At 46.7% G+C, this 21,444-nt stretch overlaps 1 protein-coding gene across 3 annotated transcripts; it reads left to right on the top strand.

The window, feature by feature from the left end:
• Window positions 1-645: 645 nt before the first annotated feature.
• LOC129713235 (phospholipid phosphatase 5-like) lies at window positions 646-20,310 on the top strand. Of its 3 annotated transcripts, none has more exons than XM_055662171.1 (8): window positions 646-773; window positions 8,494-8,604; window positions 9,368-9,476; window positions 10,843-10,933; window positions 11,795-11,858; window positions 12,905-13,029; window positions 16,363-16,533; window positions 18,283-20,310. In XM_055662171.1, the coding sequence occupies exons 2-8, from the start codon at window positions 8,534-8,536 to the stop codon at window positions 18,447-18,449; spliced, it is 798 nt and encodes a 265-aa protein (XP_055518146.1). In that variant the 5' UTR covers window positions 646-773; window positions 8,494-8,533; the 3' UTR covers window positions 18,450-20,310. The 3 variants fall into 3 exon arrangements, with proteins under 3 accessions (XP_055518146.1, XP_055518145.1, XP_055518144.1); XM_055662170.1 differs by lacking the exon at window positions 646-773 and adding an exon at window positions 1,818-1,903; XM_055662169.1 differs by lacking the exon at window positions 646-773 and adding an exon at window positions 3,897-3,982.
• The last annotated feature ends 1,134 nt before the right edge of the window (window positions 20,311-21,444 follow it).

Raw genomic sequence — 21,444 nt, 5'->3', positions numbered from 1 at the left:
GCAGACAGCCTACCTGGGCGCAATCTATGGGGTCATGCAAACTCCACACAAACAGCACCAGACGTCAGGATCGAACCCAGGTCACAGCTCTGCCCAGATCTTGGTTTTGACTATGTGCCTGGTTGATAGAGTCAAGCCAAAGAGGCCGGGAGGTAGGCATGGAAGGGGGTGGAAAGGCTGCAAGAAACATGGATACAAGGGTGAGACTCCCAGTAGACATATCCCTCTCTATCTATCTATCTCCATCTCTCTCCCTCCCCCCTCTCTCTCTCCACTTCTCCATCCCCTTCTTCCCTCCCCTATCCCATTCTCTCTCTCACTCTCCATCCCCCTCTCCCTACCTCTCGCCCTCCTCTTTCCCACCCAATGTCCCATTCTTTCTCCCTCATTACCCCCCCCTCCTCTCTCCCTTTCATAGAAATGCTTAATGACAAACCCAGGCCCCAGAGCATGGAGCAAGTAAAGGAAATATCAGCAGGCACGCTTACATCTTTGTACGCCGCAGGGTACAAAGCTCCCCGTGCACAGGGAGTTTACCTTGTGGCCTACATGGATCACCCAAGTCATTTGTTATTCTTCACTAAACTGCGCCTGATTTGTGCACCAGATCGTGGGCTATGAAGAGCATTCAACAGCAGGTGGAAAAACCCAGAAGCACAAAGAAGTGATGAAGAACACGAGATGGTCACAGGAAACTTGGGGCAAAGTGAAGCAGACACAGAATGAGTGATGAGGTCCCTCACGACACAGTGATGTTTGAACAGGCAACAATGGTTGGTAACTTTCCAATTTTGTCGCCTCTTTCTTCTTCTCATTCAAGAGAAGATGTTTTCAAGAGAGAGTTAGATTTGGCTCTTAGGTTTAACGGAATCAAGGGAAATGGGGAGAAAGCAGGAATGGGGTACTGATTTTGGATGATTAGCTATGATCATATTGAATGGCAGTGTGGGTTCGAAGGGCCGAATGGCCTACTGCACCTATTTTCTATGTTTCTCGGGCAATCCCTTGGCTTTGAGGATGGCTTGCTTCTACCCTGGTCCATTTAACCATATAACAATTACAGCACGGAAACAGGCCATCTCGGCCCTTCTAGTCCGTGCCGAACACTTATACTCCCCTAGTCCCATCTACCTGCACTCAGACCATAACCCTCCAATCCTTTCCCGTCCATATACCTATCCAATTTATTTTGAAATGATAAAATCGAACCTGCCTCCACCACTTCCACTGGAAGCTCATTCCACACACAGCTACCACTCTCTGAGTAAGGAAGTTCCCCCTCATGTTACCCCTAAACCTCTGTCCCTTAATTCTCAAGTCATGTCCTCTTGTTTGAATCTTCCCTACTCTCAGTGGGAAAAGCTTATCCAGGTCAACTCTGTCTATCCCTCTCATTGAGTATAGAAGTTGTGAGGACATGTTGCAGTTGTATAATTTAGTTTTTAAGGTAGTGCAACTCGTCCAGGGGCTGAAGAGCCCGTTTGGTTTCCATGTCCCGCTGAGTAATGCCCCTGTCCCACTTAGGAAACCTGAATGGAAACCTCTGGAGACTTTGCGCCCCACCCAAGGTTTCCATGCGGTTCCCGGAGGTTGCAGGTGGTGGAAGCAGGTCGGGAGGCTGACAAAAAAATCCGGGAACCGCACGGAAACCTTGGGTGGGGCGCAAAGTCTCCAGAGGTTTCCATTCAGGTTTCCTAAGTGGGACAGGGGCATAGTGTGGTCTCACTGCCGGGTCCCATGGTCAGGGTGGGGGGGGTGTGTTGCGGTGATGTGCCCGCCCGGCCGGGAGGCGTCGCTGCGGTGGGAGGACCAGCAGGTGCCGCCCGCCCCCCCGTCGGCCACGTCAGTGGTTTCCAGGTGACGGCGGTGGAGGAGGAGGAGGAGGGAGCGGCGGCGGCCGGGGGTGAGTGAGTGAGTGAGTGAGTGAGGCCCAGGGCCGGGGCACGGGGCCGGGCAACGGCACACGGGGGCGTCTAACGTGTACGGACTCGCTCCGGGCCCGGGGATGGAGAGGAGGCGGGGTTTAGATGCACGGGAGGATGGAGGGAGGAGAAGATGGAGGGAGGGGAGAGGGAGGAGTAGGGGGTTGAGGGTGGCTGAGGGGAGGATGGAGGGAGGAGAAGATGGAGGAGGGAGAGGGATGGAGGGAGAGAGGGAGATGGAGGGAGGAGAGGGTGAGGGTGGGTGAGGGGGGAGTAGGGAGGGGGAGGGGGGATGGAGGAGAGGGTTGGGAGGAGAAGGAGGAGGGGAGGGGGATGAAAGGGGAGGAGGATGGAGGGAGGAGGAGGGGGATGAGGGGGTGAGGGAGGGGGTGAGGGAGGAGGGGGGAGGAGGGAGAGGGGGGCGGTGGGTGATGAGGAGAGGGTTGAAGAGAGGAGGAGAAGATGGAGGAGGGGAGGGGGGGGGGAGGGGAGGGGGATGAGGGTGGGTGAGTGAGGGGGGGGGGGGGAGAAGGGAGGAGAGGGGGGAGGAGGAGGGGGATGGGGAGGGGTTGAAGTGATGAGGAGGAGATGGAGGGAGGAGGAGGGGAGGGGGTTGAAGGGAGGAGGAGGAGGATTTAGGAGGGAGATGGGAGCCAGGTGGGAATGAGGGAGGGACGGGGAAGATGCAGGAGATGGGGATTTGGGGAGATGGGTGGCGGGGTTGAGGTGGGAATGGGGAAGGAGGGAGTGGAATGGGAAGAGAGACGGGAGGATTAGGAGGTGGACATTAGAGGGTGGAGGAGGAAATGGGGAGATAGGGGGGAAAGAGGCAGAAGGGGAGACGGGGGAAGATGGGCCAGATGTCAGCGTGACATGTTGAGCCTTGTGGTGAGTAATGTTGTTCTCCAATCTCCTCACCCTGAGTAGCTGTGGTTTACAAAAAAGGAAGGCAGATTGTGCTATTGCCAGCTGTTTGTTGTGCCAGTCTGGAGTCGTAGAGTGATACAGTGTGGAAACAGGCCCTTCGGTCCAACTTGCCCACACCAGCCAACATGTCCCAGCTACACGAGTCCCACCTGCTTGAGCTTCATCTATATCCCTCCAAACCTGTCCTATCCATGTACCTGTCTAACTGTTTCTTAACCAATGGGATAGTCCCAGCATCAATTACTTCATCTGGCAGCTTGTTCCATACTCCTATCACTCTTTGTGTGAAAAGGTTACCCCTCAGATTCCTATGAAATCTTTTCCCCTTCACCTAGAATCTATGTCCTCTGCTCCTTGATTTCCCTACTCTGGGCAAGAGACTGTGCATCTACCCAATCTATTCCTCTCATGATTTTGTACACCTCTATAAGTTCACCCCACATCCTCCTGCGTTCCAAGGAATAGAAACCCAGCCTGCTCAACCTCTCCCTATAGCTCACACCCTCCAGTCCTTGGCAACACCATAGTAACTCTTTTCTGAACCCTTTCAAGCTTGACAGTATCCTATAACATGGTGCCCAAAACTGAACACAATTAATGCGGTCTCATCAACATCTTATACGACTGCAACATGACCTCAAACTTCTATACTCTGTAAGAGGGAACTGATCAGTCCAGCTGGGCAACTATCGTTGGTAACTAACAAGTGCCTGGACTATTGATAATCAATATTAGCGATCTGCATGAAATATCATGGCTTCTGCAGCCAGATTTACCCATGATACAAGAATAGAACGTCACCAATGTTTTCATCCAACGTCTGTCTGCAGTTCTTTCCTGCACATGCTCTCCAGAGATGCTTCCTGATTTGCTGAGTTACTCCAGCACTATGTGGCCTTTTGTGTGAACCAGCATCTGCAGTTCCTTGTTTTGACAAGAGTAGGTGAACGAGCAGGTTGTGGGTGTGGCTTGGAGCCTGCAGAAGGGACGTGAGCAGACACGAAGTTGTTGAAGTACAATGTGAGGATATACAGCAAGAGTGAAAGTAAGCGAGATTGCACTATGTTGTGGCACAGAGGGATGTGGGGGCCCAAGTGCAAGAAACACGAAAAGTCAGCATTCAGACACAGCAGGTAGTTGGAAATAATGTTTTTCATTGCACAGAGTATGGAGTATAACATTGGGGAATATGATGAATGCTGGTGAGTTGTACTTGAGTATTGTGTACAGTTTTGTTCTTTGTGTTCATGGAGTGATGTGAGTCTGTAGAAGGGTTTTGACCTGAAACATTACCCATTCCTTCTATCCAGAGATGCTGTGTCCCCCACCAAGTTACTCCAGCATCATATGTTTAATTTCCTGCCTCCTCAGAAGGTTCATTAGATTATTTCCTGGCATCAAGGGGAAGATGTGTGAGTTAGATGGTGCAGACTGGGCCTAGTTTGAGAGAGTGAGAGATGATCTTGTATGAAAAATAAGTTTCTGGGAAAGTTGACTGGGTGGATGGCAAGAGAATATGCCCTTTGTGGAGTTATCTAGAAAATGGCAGCATAGTTTCAAAAATGTTTTCCCTTTTAGTTGGAGATAAAGATCGTAAATCTTTGGAACTTGGTTCCAGTGAGTTCTGCAGACAGAATCATTCAAGATGGAGATTGTTAGACATTTAAACCACAAGGAAATGGTGGGGAAAGAGCAGGGGTGTAGTGTTGTGGCCACAATCAGATTAGCTGTGCTCTTACGGAAGGAGGAAACACTCTTAAGTGGCTCAAAGTGCTGGAGTAACTCGGTAGGTCAGGCAACATCTCTGGAGAACATGGATAGGTGATGTTTTGGGTCTGAACCCTTCTTCAAACCAGAAACATCATCTATCCTTGTTTCCATGTTCTCCAGAGATGCTGCCAGATGCGCTGAGTTACTCCAGCACATTGTGTAAACCATCTGCAGTTCTTCATTTCTACTTAATTAGCAATCTGATTGTTGGATAGCACTGTTGAAATGATAATTAAGATGTGGTTTGCATGTGTATTTTTAAGGTTTGGTTGCCTTGGGCTTTGGCCTCTGGTCAGTGTTCCTGTGGGCTATTCACCATTTGATTGGGAGAATACAAGATAATCAAATTGATGCTAAATTGTACGTCCACAAGATAGCAAAAGGTGTTAATTTAATTTATAAATACACCAGATGGTTTGAGGCTCCAGATGGTTTGGTGTCTTTGCATTCTGAGGCAGCAGCTGCTTGTGAGGTTGGGGACAGTACACAAAATTTTGGCATTCAAACTCTGCCCTCCAGCCATGTTTGTGCGTCACACCGCAGAACTTCATAATGTTAGGGCAGAATTAGGCCATTAACACATTCCGCCATTAATCATGGATCATCTCAGCCCCCCCCCCCCCCCCCCCCACCCTCATTCTCCTGCTTTCCAGAACCGCTGACCCCTGACTAATCAAGAATCTATGTATTTCTGCCTAAAAAATATCCAATGAGCAAACCTGCTGCCTGACCTGACGCCATCCTAGAAAAAGCTAAAAGTGCATTTTATAAGGGATAGGAGCAGAATTAGGCCATTCGATGCATCGTCTACTCCGCCATTCAATCATAGCTGATCTACCTTTTCCTCTTAACCCCATCCTCCTGCCTTCTCCTCCAAACCCCTTCAATCAGAATCTATCTATCTCTGCCTGACTCTATCTCCCTGTGACTCTCCAGGTGCTCCGGTTTCCCCCACACCAAAGACGTCAAGTTTCTTAGGTTCTCCTAGTGTGTTAGTCTCCCCATGGAACCGCTGACAAGGGCCTGACTAATCAAACTGAATCTAAAAAAATACGTTTATTTCTGCCTAAAAAAATGATCCATACAATGAGCAACACAAAAACACAATAAAAATTTAACATAAACATCCACCACAGCATTCATCACTGTGGTGGAAGGCACACAATTTGGCCAGTCCTCCTCCATTTTCCCCCGTGGTCGGTGGAAGATTATTTTTCTGATTGGAGGCCTCTTGCCAGAGAAGTGCTGCAGAGATCTGTACTGAATCCACTGTTGGACACCTATCGTTTATTTAGAATTACAGCATGGAAACAGGTCCATCAAGTCCACGAACTGCCAGAGGAAGCTGTAGATGCGGGTACAATGGTGATGTTCAAACGACATTTAGACAGGTACATGAATAGAAAGGTATAGAGGGATATGCTGGGCCAAACACAGGCAGATGGGACTAGTTCGGTTATAAAGGTAGACACAAAATGCTGGAGTAACTCAGCAGGACAGGCAGCATCTCTGGAGAGAAGGAATGGTTGACATTTCATGTCGAGACCCTTCTTCAGACTGAGTCTCGTCACCCATTCCTTCTCTCCAGAGATGCTACCTGTCCCGCTGGTGGTGAAAACCGCTCATCACATCATCGGTGCCCTGCTCCCTGCCATGGCTGCCCTTCACCGCACACGGTGTCTGAGACTGGCTGGGAAAATCATTAAGGACCCCTCACACCCCAACTATGGACTATTTGCCCTCCTCCCATCAGGGAGGCGGTACAGGATCCTCAGGCCTCGCACCAGCAGGCTGAGGAACAGCTTCTTCCAAAATACCATTACCCTGCTGAACTCATAGGCCCGACGCTAGCTATCTTTTATACGCTTTTATCTGTATATTTTTATTTGCCTATGTACTAGATCAATATATCCACATTGTACATATTGTTTTAACCAGTATTTTACTACTTTGCACTCTGATTAGATGCTAAACTGCATTTCGTTGTATCTGTACTCGTATTTGTGCAATGTCAATAAAGTTGAATCTAACCTAATCTAATCTAATCTAATTTTGTGTCTACCTTTGATTTAAACCAGCATTTGCAGTTCGTTCTTTCCTTCACATAGCTTGGTTATAAAATCTGGTCAGCATGATTAAGTAAGGCTGAAGGGCCTGTTCCGTGCCTCACTGACTCGTTTTAATTGCCTTCAATGCCACATGATATCACTGATCGCATTATCTTCCGAACAGTGATTGGACAGTGTATTAAATAACATGCAGCTGGACTGTGGAGAGCTAAAGATTCAGTGTTTTAATTCTAATGTTGGAGATAGAGACAAAATGTTTGAGCGAGTAATGGTGTGGCTTTACAGCATGTGGACCATCCTTCCTGCGCCATTCTTTTAAAAAGATGTCTATTTATCTTTACTCCTGATTTTTCTCCATCAATTTTCAAACCCACAATTTTCTACTGATTTTTTTTATTTTTTATTGTTAGGCCGTGTACAGTCAAAATAAGTAATCTTTTGTAATACAAGTTGGGTGACTGATCTTATGTTGTAACGTAATTTACAAAGTCATGGAGTCCAACTGGAAAAACCACCTATCCCCTGTTTTGGAGAAAATATTTCTGCACTATGAACCATTGAAGGTCGATTGAGCATAAGATATACATACATACACTGTAATTGGTTGGGTTTAAGAAAGTGTTGATCAAAGATCCTATAGCGGAGTGTTGATAGTGGCAGCACAGAGAGGTAAGGTGGTGACGGATGCATTGGTGAATTTTGCTTTTGTCACTCGTGGCATAGAATATAAAACTCAAGAGTTGTTGTCATCTGTACTGAAACAGAGCAATTAAATTCTTACTTGCAGCAATACAGCAGGTTTCTAAACACACTCAATATAAACAATATTAAAAGAAAATCAATTAATAAAAAAGACAATATTGTACAAAAAAACATTATAAAGCCCAAAGTCCATGCTGCAATGAAGGCAGTTTGTAGTTCGGAGTTTAGTGGGGGTTCATTGGATTCAATAGCTTGATGGTTGTTTGAAAGAAGCTGTTTGTGGATGTTAGTTTTCAGCTTCCTGTAAATTCTTCCTTACAACATGAAGGATGTGATTTAACTGGAGAGGATGCAGAGGTTCACCAGGATGTTGTTTGGACCCGAGCGTTTCAGTTAGGAGAGATTGGGGTGGCTGGGTTTGATTTTCCTGGATATATGGAGGGGTGACCAGATAAGTCGAGAAGGTTGGAGGATGGATATCGTACATAGTATGAACCCTTTTCTCTTGGTTGTGGGTTTGTAAAGCAAGAAGGCATGCGTCCAAGGTGAGAGGGAAGGTATTTGAGTTAGAAAGTATCTACACATCTGGTCAACGTCTGGAACGTTCGTATGAGGTAGTGAAGACAGGCGATCATACAACATCTAAGAAGCATCCAGACAGGCACTTGAATTGCTCAGGCATAGAAGACCACAGCCCAAACACTGGTAGATGAGAACATTGGCGGGCATGACATGGTGGACCATTGAAAATAGGTGCAGGAGGAGGCCATTCGGCCCTTCGGGCCAGCATAGGACCTGTTGACTACAGGATGTCTCCACTCTTGTCTTCTTGCAGGTAAATGTTGAAGTCACAAACTGCTGATCCATGTGATGGATCACTATTGCAGCCTGAGTTCAACTCACTGTTGTTGAAGTGTGGAGCAATCAATAATTCAAGCCTAGGTTTGGTGCATCAATAGGTGGAAGTGTTGGTCGTGGTCCTGACACTGTATGGTGTCAGGTGGTGACGAGATGATATGAGGATAAGTGGGAATGGAAGCAGCACAAGAGGCTGTTAAATTCTTGTAGCGACGCATCTAACAATGTCCATTCTTCCCAAACAGATTGGCACCGAAACACCGGACCAATAAAACTCAGGCCAACATGCGGAACAATGGGATAGCAAGTTTTATCTGTGAAATTGTACTAAGATTGTTCCTGTTTGGAATATTCCTGTGAGTGAATAAACTAGACTTATTTTGCATCCTTTTTACTTGATAGTCAGAGTGATACAGTGTGGAGACAGGCGTTTCAGTCCAACTTGCCCACACTGGCCAATGTGTCCTAGCTACACTAGTCATCCCACCTGCCCGCGTTTGGTCCATATCCCTACATACCTGTCCTATCCATGTACCTGCCTAACTGTTTCTTAAATGTTGCGATAGTCCCTGGCTCAACTACCTCCTCTGGAAGCTTGTTCCATATATCCACAACCCTTTGTGTGAAAAAGTTACCCCTCAGATCCCTATTAAATCATTTCCCCCTCACCTTAAACCTGTGTCCTCTGGTCCTCGATTCACCTACTCTCTGGGTAAGAGACTCTGTGCATCTACCTGATCAAGGACTGACTGATTTTTTGGATATCATGTGAGTGATAATTGATGGGGGAAAGGGAGGGGAAAAATGTAAAGTGAAATCTCAGAGATTTGGCCAGTGTTAAGTGTTTGTCTTAGTTTGTAACTAGGCGTCATTGTTGGGGCAAAGTTGAGGGAAGATTTCCTTGCATGCTCCCTGCAGTAGCTGAAGTGAAATTGACTGATATTGCCGTTGAGTGTGGCCTTCCCCCATACCGTTAACTATATCTTGAATGGATGGAGCTTAATTCAATTGAAATAGTGTTTCAAGATTGTCCGGCCATTTGACGCACTAGGAGAAATATGATGGTTATCAAACTTGCAAGAATGTTTCTTCTTTTAACGTATTCCTTTTATTCTGTAGGATTTCTGAAACGTTGACTCCATTCCACCGAGTAATCCACCCGGAGGAGATGTGGCTATATAAAAACCCTCGGACTGAGAGGGACATAGTTCCTACTTGGCACATGTTTGTATGTAACATATCATAGAATTCTTAATGCAATCTAATAATGTGCCCCTCATTAGTTAACAACACACGGCACTTGTCAGGGGTCCAGCTAAACGACCCTCTTTCTGGCTAAGAATGGGCAATGCCAGGCTCGAAGATTATTCTAATCCAGGGGCATTAATGCTACTTCTTGTGCTTCTAAACCCTGCTGTGCCTCACAGTGGGAATCCCGATGGAGTCTAGATTGAACCTGCCATTCTGGTCTTCATAATTCTACCCATACAATAGCTTATCTAATTGAGCCAGTGAGGATCTTGGATGTCATTGAAGCCTCGCTGCTAGGTCCTGCCAAAACTGAAGATGAAAAACAATGGCAGCTGAATTGCAGAGAAAAATGTGGGAGAGTTATACTTTTTATTAGTAGCAGTAATATAACGTATTCATCTCTCGAAGGGAGAGCGGGGTGGTTCAGCCATCAGCCTTCATTGGAATCAGGGTGAAATAAGGAACTGCAGATGCTGGAGTCTTGAGCAAAATACAAAGTGCTGCACAAACTTAGCTGGTCAGGCAGCATCTGTGGGGGTAATGGATAGGTGATGTTTCCGGTCCCAAAATGTCGCCTATCTATGTCGTCCAAGGAATGAGTGTGCATGTACAGGCATTTGTCACTGTGATGGATGTTCATGTTAAAATGTGTTCCGTTGCTTTTTATTTGTATGACTGAATTGGCAAATGAAATTCCTTGTATGCTGCAAAACATACTTGGCTAATAAAGTATTATTGTGATTGTGATTTGGCATTAATGGCTCAGACTGGGGGGGTTGTTGCTCTGTTTCCTCCCACATCTAGACTGGAATAGAGGTGGGGGCAGGACAGGCTGTCTCCTGGGTCCTCTGCAGACCCACCATTTTCCCTGCTGTCGTTCACTCACTAACCCCTTACTTGATGTTTAAGAAGGAACTGCAGACGCTGGAAAATCGAAGGTTAACGAAAATGCTGGAGAAACTCAGCGGGTGAGGCAGCATCTATGGAGCGAAGGAAATAGGCGACGTTTCAGGTCGAGACTCTTTCGATCTTCAGCATTTTTGTTAACCCCTTGAGCTCAGCTCCACCTTTTGTCCCTCCCCCTACATTCCCATCCCACTAGACCAGGCATCAGGAACAGTGAGATGTATTGTATTTGTTAATGGGGTGCTACTCAATGATAACCGAGGTCAAATAATTGCGATTGAGAACTAATATTACGGAATCTACAACTTCCTCAAGCTGCAATTTAGATTGGCCCTCGCCAGTTGGTCACTTTAAGGTCTTTCATTCGTACATTTTCACTTCCTCTTTGTCTTTTTTTAAAATTTGGCTGTTAACACTGGCCATTCTTCTTCCAACAGGCCATTTCCTTCTTAACTCCATTGATGGCAATACTTCTGATGAAGGTGCTGAATAGAACAGAAAGCGGGGACGTGAGGGAAGGTTGTTTAGGTGAGAGACCATGTTTGCGTTGGGCTTGTGTGTTCTCAAAGTTTACATTTATACAAAGCTAATTAACCTACACCCCAGTACGTCTTTGGAATGTGGGAGGAAACGAACGATCTCGGTGAGAAAACACTTGGTCACAGGGAGAACGTACAAACTCCGTGCAGACAGCACCCGTAGTCGGGATCGAACCAGAGAAGGGACTTTGGCGGCGAAAGCGCTGTAAAGGGCCTGTCCCACTTTCACGACCTAATTCACGACCTCTGCCGAGTTTGCCTTTGACCCGTACTCGCAGCATGGTCGTCACGAGGTCGTAGGTAGGTCGTGATGCTAGTCGTAGGTACTCGTGGCATCAAGTAGGTTGGGGCGTTTTTCTAGCCTGATGAAAAATGTCCACGAGTAAAAATGGTTGTGAAAGTGGGGCAGGCCCTTAAGGCAGCAACACCACTATGCCACCCTTCTTTGCCCAACCCATTTTAATTCACCTTTTTCTTTTCATTGAATGTGTAATGTTCCAGTGGTACAAACTGTGAGTCCCTTTAGTGATTTAATTGATCTGCTGAATTATAAAACAAATACTTGGAGGGCTGGATACAATAGATTTGTTTTGGATCTGAAATATTTCAGTTCAGTCTGATTGAGGGGAAATTGCCTGCAGAATTTTGGACACGGGTCATTTCACTTACTGTTTTATGGAGTTACTGCTTTGTGGTTGAAATGAAAAATATTCCCTTGTTTATGCCCCGGAATCAAGGGTGGAGTAATGTGGTAAGTCTTTTACGAATGTGTTAAGATGCCCTGTAAGCAATTCTGTGCAGAGTTTATGTAATAGTAATAGTAAAAATAATAAGTGTCTTTCACTTGCAGCGGGATCTCTAGGCCTGGGTTTGAACGGAGTGATCACAAACACTCTTAAACTGGTGGTGGGAAGGTGAGTTCCAAATACACAGCTTTGATACAACACATTTTAAAAGAATAATCACATTTTACGTATTTTGAGGATTTGGGCAGCTGCCAGTTTAGAAGAAGGGTCTTGACCTGAAACGTCACCCATTCCTTCTCTCCAGAGATGCTGCCTGTCCTGCTGAGTTACTCCAGCTTTTTGTGCCAGTTTCGAATGCTGTTCAATTGAGGATTAGACAAACCATCTTCTGCTTAATGCTGAGATGGTTGCTGCATCTTTCAATGTGGTCAGCGATACAGTCATCCAATGGGCCACAAGTTATAGGAGTAGAATTAGGCCATTCAGCTCATCGAGTCAATAGACAATAGGTGCAGGAGCAGACCATTTGGCCCTTCGAGTCAGCACTGCCATTCAATGTGATCATGGCTGATCATCCCCAATCAGTACCCCGTTGCTGCCTTCTCCCCATATCCCCTGACTCAGCTATTTTTAAGAGCCCTATCTAGCTCGCTCTTGAAAGCATCCAGAGAACCTGCCTCCACCGCCCTCTGAGGCAGAGAATTCCATAGACTCACCACTCTCTGTGATAAAAAGTGTTTCCTCGTCACCGTTCTAAATGGCTTACTCCTTATTCTTAAACTGTGGCCCCTGGATCTGGACTCCCCCAACATCGGGAACATGTTTCCTGTCTCTAGTGTGTCCAAGCCCTTAACAATCTTTTATGTTTCAATGAGATGCCCTCTCATCCTTCTAAACTCCAGAGTGTACAAGCCCAGCTGCTCCATTCTCTCAGCATATGACAGTCCCGCCATCCCGGGAATTAACCTTGCAAACCTACGCTGCACTCCCTCAATAGCTCATCATGTCTACCCCGCCATTCAGTCATGGCTGATCCGTATCTCCCTTCTAACCCCATTCTCCTGCCTTCTCCCCATAACCCCTGACACCCGTACTAATGAAGAATCTATCTTTGCCTGCCTTAAACATGTCCACTGAGCTCTAAGCTCTGCAGTACTGTGTAGGTGTGGGTGGTGGTGATAGTCTGATGTTGAACTGGTGCTCACTGTTTGCAGACCTCGGCCAGATTACTTCTATCGTTGTTTTCCGGACGGAGCGGTGACCGAGGACATGCAGTGCACAGGGGACCCTGAAGCAATACTGGAGGGAAGGAAGAGTTTCCCCAGTGGCCATTCCTCTTGTAAGTACATCACCGTGTGCTAATTGTGTTGACTTGTAACCATGACAATCCTTGGACGTAGGTCAATATTTAACATATCGTTTCGCCGAACACCTCCGCTCGGTCCGCATTAACCAACCTGATCTCCCGGTGGCTCAGCACTTCAACTCCCTCTCCCATTCCGAATCCGACCTCTCTGTCCTGGCTCCTCCATGGCCAGAGTGAGCACCACCGGAAATTGGAGGAGCAGCACCTCATATTCCGCTTGGGCAATCTGCACCCTAGTGGCAGAAACATAGAATTCTCCAATTTCTGGTAGCCCTTGCTTGTCTCCTCCCCTTCTCAGCTCTCCCTCGTGCTCCTCCTCTTCCTTTTTCCTTTCTTCTCCCCGCCCCTCCCCCCCACCCTCCATCAGTCTGAAGAAGGGTTTCGGCCCGAAACGTTGCCTATTTCCTTCGCTCCATAGATGCTGCTGCACCCGCTGAATTTCTCCAGCACTTTTGTCTACGTTAGGATAGGCTAGGTTTGTTTGCTGGCCCTGGAGTCAAGGAGGTTGAGTGGCAACCATGTATAGTATATAAGTTTGAGAGATATAGATGGAGGAGATAGTCAAACTCATTTCTCTATGGTAGGGGTATCAGGGACAAGAGGCCATACGCTTTAGGGTAAGAGGACGATATTCCAAAGAGGATCTGAGAGGTAGGTTTTGTTGTAGCGGAGGGTGGGTGATCCTTGGAATATGTTGCCAGAGGAGGTGGAAAACAGATATAATCGTTGCATTTTTCAAAAGACATTTAGACACACCTAAATAGGCCAGGAATAGAAGGGTGCAGCCCTAAAGTCAGTGGGAAAGTTTACTGTGGATGTGTGAAAAGATTCACGTAGACATGGTGGGCTGAAGGGCTTGTTTTAACTTTTTGGTTTTGGAGATACATCGTGGAAACTTGCCCTTTGGCCCTCCGAGTCCACACTGACCAGCGATCACCTGTACACCAGTTCTATTCTACATGCCGGGGGCCAATTTAGAGAAGCCAATTAACTTACAAACCTATACTCGCTGGGAGGAAGCTGGAGCACCCGGAGAAAACCCATGTGGTCACGGGGAGAACGTACAAACTCCGTACAGACAGCACCCGTAGTCAGGATTGAACCCGCGTCTCTAGCACTCTAATAAGGCAGCAACTCTACCGCTGCGCCCTGTGCTGTCCGATCTGACTGAAATCATCCATAATACCCGAGTAGGAAAGGCGGCAACTCCTCCTTTGTGTCCGCAAGCAGGTAGTTGCTGGTGGATCAGAAGTACCTCCAGGTAACTGCCTTGAACAGCAGGTTGTTCCCTGATACAAGGAACTTGCTGCAACTACTTGTTGCAGCCTCTGCCGCCCTCTTGTGGCAGCCTTGTTGCTCGCGAATGCTGTCCTGCCACAATGCTAAATCTTTTGAGTTTCAATAATAATTTACAAAATTACAGCTTTGCAAAAATCAAGGCTTCTTTATTCCAATCTCTATTCATGTCCTTGATGTTGTCTTCGTTTTATTCATTCACTTGCCCTCCATGTTGTCAGGATTTAGATCTTTAATATGGACAGTCAGTGGGTGCAGCGTGGAAGAGAATGTGAGCTATCATTTAATAATTTATCACTTTGCATTTCCCCTGTATGTGATCTGGATTTTGTTGCAAACACTGCTGTGTGCACGTGTTCCCCAGTTTGACATTATGTAGACAAATGTACTTAAGATCTTTTGAATTTTGATCCATTTAAATGTTTAATGAGTTGCTGTAGATCAAAGGCCTAACTGTATTGTGTGAGAATCCGCTTGCAAGGGTGGCTTTATTGAATATAGAACAGGGGTGGTGGTTGAGGCAGATACGACAGTGGCATTTTGGCCCACAATGTCTTGCCAAACGTGATGCCAAGACCATCAATTATCTACCCACCCAAAATCCATATCTCTCCATTCTCTGCATATCCAAAAGAATGTAACTGCTTCAACTACCACCCTCTGTAGTGTGTTCCAGGCATCCACCTGCCCCCCTCCTCCCAGAGCCCTGCAAACCTGAAGATCTCCAGGTCTTCAACCCATGTGCCAGAGCCTGCGTTGGAAAAGTGTAGTGAAACGACAAGAAAAAGACACCCCCTGTAAAAAAGAAAACTTGCCCCGCACATCTCCTTTAAACTTTGTCCCTTTCACGTTGAAGCTATGCCTTCTACTATTTGAATTTTCCATCCTGGGAACAAGATTCTAACTCTCTACCCGATCTGTGCCTCATCATTTTATATACATCAACAGTTCTCCCCACAATTTCTGACGATTCAGAGAAAACATTTCAAGTCTGTCCAGCCTCTTCCTGTAGCTAATGCCCTGTAATCCAGATATCATTCCCGTAAACCTCCTCTTCACCTTTCCCAAAGTCTCCACGTCCTTCCTGTAATAGGGCGATCAGAACTGCACACAATACTCCAAATGCGACCTAACTGAGGTCTTGTTAAGCCCCTGTCCCACTTAGGAGACCAAAACAGCAACTTCTGGTGACCTTGCCCGCCAGCCCAGGGTTTCCATGAGGTCACCGGAGGTTTTGGTCACTCTCCCTAATGGTCGAAAATGGTTTCTGCGTGGTCGAGGCTTCATCTAGGTTGCTGCTATTTTTTCATGTTTAAAACCGGCCTCGACTAAAAATAGGTTCTGAAATCTTGGGGGTTCTCTGTTGCTGGATTGGGGCTCCTCGCTCTACCTAATCCTGAGTGGATTCCCCATGAACTTAACACTGGCTCCGTGATAAACTAGGTTCACTGGGCAAAATCACCTCTGAATCTGGGTTCACAGCTTGGTTTGGGAACAGCTCCATCCAAGACCACAAGAAATTGCAGCGAATTGTGGACACAGCCTAGACCATCACACAAACCAACCTCCCTTCAATTGACTCCATTTATACCTCACGCTGCCTCGGCATGGCCAACAGCATAATCAAGGACAAGTCACACCCTAGCCACTCCCTCTTCTCCCCTCTCCCATCAGGCAAAAGGTACAGAAGTTTGAAAACGCACACCTCCAGATTTAGGGCCAGATTCTTCCCAGCTGTAATCAGGCAACTGAATCATCCTGCCACACCCAGAGAGCAGTGCTGAACTACTATCTTCATCTTTCGTGACCCTCGGACTATCCTTAATTGGGCTTTGCTGGCTTCACCTTGCACTAAACGTTATTCCCTTATCATGTATCTATACACTGTAAATGGCTCGATTGTAATCATTTTATTGACTGTATAGCATGAAACAAAACTATAGCACTGTACCTTGATGCACATGACAATGAACTAAACTGAAACCAAAATCCTTTCACCTGTCCTTGCAGTTGCTTTTGTTGGCCTCGGTTTCACTGCCTTCTACCTTGGAGGGAAACTCCGCTGCTTCACGCCAGGCGGCCGAGGGAAAGGATGGAGGCTGTGTGTGACGCTGATGCCTCTCTACGTTGCTGGGGTCATCGCCCTGTCGCGAGGCTGCGACTACAAGCACCACTGGCAAGGTGAGGAGAGGTTTGGACTGCACGGCGCCCGACTAACTTTGCCTAAACATCCCCTATTGTTCCACAACCGGGTCTAAATATCTTTGACCCTGTTCTTCCCAAATAATGATTAGTACATATCTCATAGATTATAGAAAAGTGCAGCACAAGAAGAGGCCCTTTGGCCCACAATGTCTGTGCCAAAGTTGATGTGATCTACCTGCACGTGATCCCTAGCTCCCCATTCCCTGGCTAATCCATATGTCTATCCAGAAGTCTGTTAAATGCCACTATTGTATTTGCCTCCACCACCACCACAGTGCATTCCAGGCACTCACTCACCACCCTCTGTGTAAACATAGTTCAATACTGCTTGAAATTATTTTTGCATACGTTACACATGTGGGCGTTGCCATTTTTGGTGCATTATTCAAAGTCCGGTCGGTCTGCTCGCTTGATGTACTGGTGCAGTTTTCGCAAACCAAAGTCCATGTCCTCCCCTCGCCAGGCCATATGTGTGTCCATGAGGCCGCCTCCTGCAGCTTACCTTTAAGGCAATACCCCATTCACCCTCCAACCGGCCCCTTGCTCCTCGTTGGTCCGACATGTCCAGCCCCCTTCGCCCCGTGCATCTCCTTTAAATTTTGCCCCTCTCACCCTAAAGCTGTGCCCTCGAATATCTCATTTAGAACAGGATTCCCAGCACAATCTGGTAAAACGTAGGTCAACAAAAATTGTGTATTGCCCAAGGAGTCTGCAATGTCCATGAGTAAAACATGGCCCTGTATGTCCAGCCCATCCTCACCCCATTCCACTTTCTGCAGAGACCGCTCCCTCCACAACTCCTTGGTTCCCTCATCCCTTCCAACCCCCAACCACTATCTCCCCTCCCAGGTACTTTCCCCTGCAACCACAGGAGATGTAACACTTGTTCCTATACCTTCTCCCTCACATCTATCCAGCTGTCCTTTCACCTGAGACAGAGGCAACTCCTCTTAACTCTTTTTCTGCATCCACTGTTCCCGATGTGACCGCCTTTACGTCGGCAAGACCGAGCGTAGACCTGGTGACCATTTCGCTGAACACTTGCGCTCGGTCCACCAAGGCCCACGAGATCTCCGGGTTGCTCCCCTTCCCATTCCCACATTGACCTTTCTGTCCTGGGCCACCTCCATTGTCAGAGCAAGGCTACATGCAAACTGGAGAAACAACGTCCCATATTCCGCTTGGGTAGCTTACAGCCTAACGGTGTGACTTCAATTTTAGGTAACCTATACAAAACTCCCCTCTCTTCCCTCATTGGGACAAACACCCATTTCATCCCTTCTCCTTTCACATATATTACATCCTTAGTTTCACACTTGCACTTCCATCCTTGTCTCACTCCTGTTTTTCATCTCTCGCATATGTCCTACCGTCTGCCTATCAAACTCCCCTGCCCACCCTCAGCTGTATCTATCTATCACTCACCAGGCTTTGTATTGCCCCTTCTCTCTTCAGCTTTCTTTCCCCCCTCCCTCCCATCAATCTGAAGAAGGGTCCCAACCCAAAACATCACCTATCCATCTTCACCAGAGATGCTGCCTGACCTGCTGAGTTACTCCACCACTTTGTGTAGTTTTTAATTGTTTTAGCGTGTTCTACCTACTACCACAATAATAGCAGGAATTTTCAAATAACATTTTGGCCAGGGACTACTTCAGCCCCTCTTAGATCAAGCAGTTATCAGTTTGTTCCCCTTGGTCATTGTGTAACGACTTTGTCTTGCAGATGTGTTGTGTGGCTCTCTGATCGGATTAATTCTGGCCTACACCTGCTACCGCCAGCACTACCCCAGTCTGTCGGACCCCGAGTGCCACAAGCCTTATCCACAGACCAATCTCTCAGCGATCCAGGAGCGCAAGCTTGCAAACCCTGGCTTCAAACTGGATGTGTAGTGATCCACCTGCAGCACAGCCCCGTCCTCTCCATTGTAAACTTGCTTTCCTTTTACTTTCAAGGCAACATTTGCACATATTTATAGTGGGACCTTTTGCAACAGGGTAACTGGGTAACAGTGTACCTGCACACACAGCTCCGCAAGAAGTGCAAAACTAGGGAATTAAATGGACCAGCAAGAGACCAGAGCATTTCAAATTTTATTGGTTCACGAAGTTAAAATGTCTTTTTAACCTTTTTTCTTAAACAAGTTTTTTTTTTGTCTTTGCCAAAAAAAAAACGCAAATAAAATACAGATGGTACGAAGGCAATAGTTCAACATGGTTTTAACAAGTAAGTGCGTTTCAAAGTCGCAGTCAGCTCCCCTTCCTAAGGTGCTGAGTTTGAGTATAATTGCTTGATGAATGGTGTGGTGGGATTAATCAATGGGAACAAGTGTCTGCAGGAATCTGCCCCATCCACACTCTGATCAGCAGGACCACGCGATTGATCATGTATCTTGCAGTACAACATCATTATCGACACTTGATTCTGGGTACTCACGTTACGTCTCAATTTTCAGTATGGAATGTGCTTGCTGCTTGGGTCATTGTGATAGGGGGTGGTTTGCAGATTTCTACAGTTTAACGACAAGGTTGAATTTCCAACTGGAAAGCTGAACACAATGTTGAGCTTCTCGGAACATGTGCAACAATGACACTGTTCCGGTTATTTAGTCACGCCAGCAAGCAAGGCTGTGCTTCTAACTCCAATGCTGACCGAACCCCTTCCCTACGCTTGGGTGGCTCCTGAATGCTGTTGGTCAGGAAACAATGCCCAGACTAGTGGACACATAACTTTGGTGTAACACAGCAGGCCAGGCAATGTCTTTGGTTTTAAACCAGCATCTGCAGTTCCTTCTTTGCACAAAGGTGATGAGAGAACCATAGCTGTACATGGACAGAGTGGGTTTGGGTGTGGAGAACACTGCCACGGGTACAGGAGACAGATTGAAGTGGGGCATTCAATGAGCTGGACTTGATTCTGAAAGGAAAGAGTTAGCAATGATTATGGATTGCTGAACCATGGAGCTGCGGAGGATTGGGCAGGTTGAACAATCACTAAAGCCTTTGTGTGTCGGGGTAGGAGTGCAATGCTTTCTCAAGCCACATTTTCACATTTCTGGTGGATGCAAAGAAATCCATCTTCTAACAAGCTCGCTCCCCCCCCCCCCTCCATTTTTAAATTGTTAAGCTGCTTAGATTGAAATGTACACATACGCACCATGGCTGCTTTGCACTTCCACCAAGACTTAAGTGCGTAGAGGGCACTTGTTTGTACATATTTCAGCTTTAATAATGTCTTAACTGTGATTAATTTCACTGTTTTGCTGGGCAGGGCACGGGTTGAACATTGAGCTGACTCGTACCACATTCTCCCTTCACCGGGATCCATCCAATTACAGGAAGAAAAACAATGACCTTGTATGTCTTGCTATCTTCACTTGTTCTGTAGTGCCTCGTGTGGGCAAGTGTCAGAATAGAGGTGACTGTATATATATTGTATATAACTGAAGCAATTGCTTCTGGCCAGTGTTTCAAAGGGACCCAGTAACCGGCTATGATTAGAGTAGTCTGAGGGAAGGAAAGCACAAAGCAGTATATTCATGTTGGGAGATTTCATTTCCCTGGAACGTGAAATCCAACTTAATGTGGAAAATGCAGAACCAATTGTGTTTTTTTTTGTAAACTTCAATTCACTGACAGAACTGTAACCACATGGAGACTGATGTTTTAGCCCTGTGATCATGCTGTCTGAACAAGTCAAGCCTGTGGATAAATCTTTGTGTTCTAATAAAACAAAGACCAATGTTTAAAATAACTTTCTTGTCGGTATTTGTTAATAAGGCATATCTAGCATGTTGAATATATTTATTCCATCAGATGAGATTCAAGCTGGTGTGTATAAACCCATGAAAGGGCCACAGTTTAAGAATAAAGAGCAAGCCATTTAGAACGGAGAACACTTTTTCTCACAGAGAGTGGTGAGTCTGTGGAATTCTCTGCCTCAGAGGTTGGTGGAGGCAGGTTCTCTGGATGCTTTCAAGAGAGAGCTAAATAGGGCTCTTAAAGATAGCGATCAGGGGATATGGGGAGAAGGCAGGAACGGGGTACTGATTGGGGATGATCAGCCATGATCACATTGAATGGCGGTGCTGGCTGGAAGGGCCGAATGGCCTACTCCTGCACCTATTGTCTATTGAATGGAATCGATCGGGTGGATGCACAGTCTCTTGCCCAGAGTATGGGAATCGAGGACCAGAGGACATAGGTTTAAGGTGAAGGGAAAAAGATGTAATGGGAATCTGAGTGGGAATATTTTCACTGGGTGGGTGTATGGGACAAGCTGCCAGAATAGGTGGTTGAGGCTAGGACTATCCCAACATTTAAGAAGCAGTTAGACAGGTACATGGATAGGTCACGTTTGGAGGGATGTGGACCAAACACGGGCAGGTGGGATTAGCGTAGCTGGGGCATGTTGGAAAGAACGGGCTCAGTGCAACAGATACCAAAGCACCACCACTAACCCACAGATTCCAGCTCTCGAAATGTAATTTGCAAGGACTGGATCTCGAACTGCACCTGGACCACAGGTTCGATATGTTAACTGCAGCAGCACCTAATGGCTGAGAATTGGTGGTATTATCGTTCAAGTGTGGAAAGAAAGCTCTGGAGATCTCAGTTAAATTCACCTCCACTACGCCAGAGAAACGTTAGTCCAGGTAAGAGTCAGAATGATGGGGGAAAACAGAGGCTCTACATTTATCTCCTCCCGCCTAGATTACTGCAACTCTCTTTACACTGGCACGAGCCAATCTTCCCTGTCCCGCCTGCAACTGGTCCAAAACGCCGCAGCGAGACTCCAGACAGGCACCCGAAAAAGGGACCACATCACCCCGATCCTGGCCTCTCTCCACTGGCTCTCTGTGCGGTCCTGTATACATTTCAAGACCCT

The sequence above is a fragment of the Leucoraja erinacea genome, chromosome 35 (genome assembly GCF_028641065.1).
Source record: "Leucoraja erinacea ecotype New England chromosome 35, Leri_hhj_1, whole genome shotgun sequence".
NCBI classification, from domain to species: Eukaryota; Metazoa; Chordata; class Chondrichthyes; order Rajiformes; family Rajidae; genus Leucoraja; species Leucoraja erinaceus.
The sequence above is the reverse complement of the archived record's forward strand: the minus strand, read 5'-3'. Positions and strand labels throughout refer to the sequence as shown.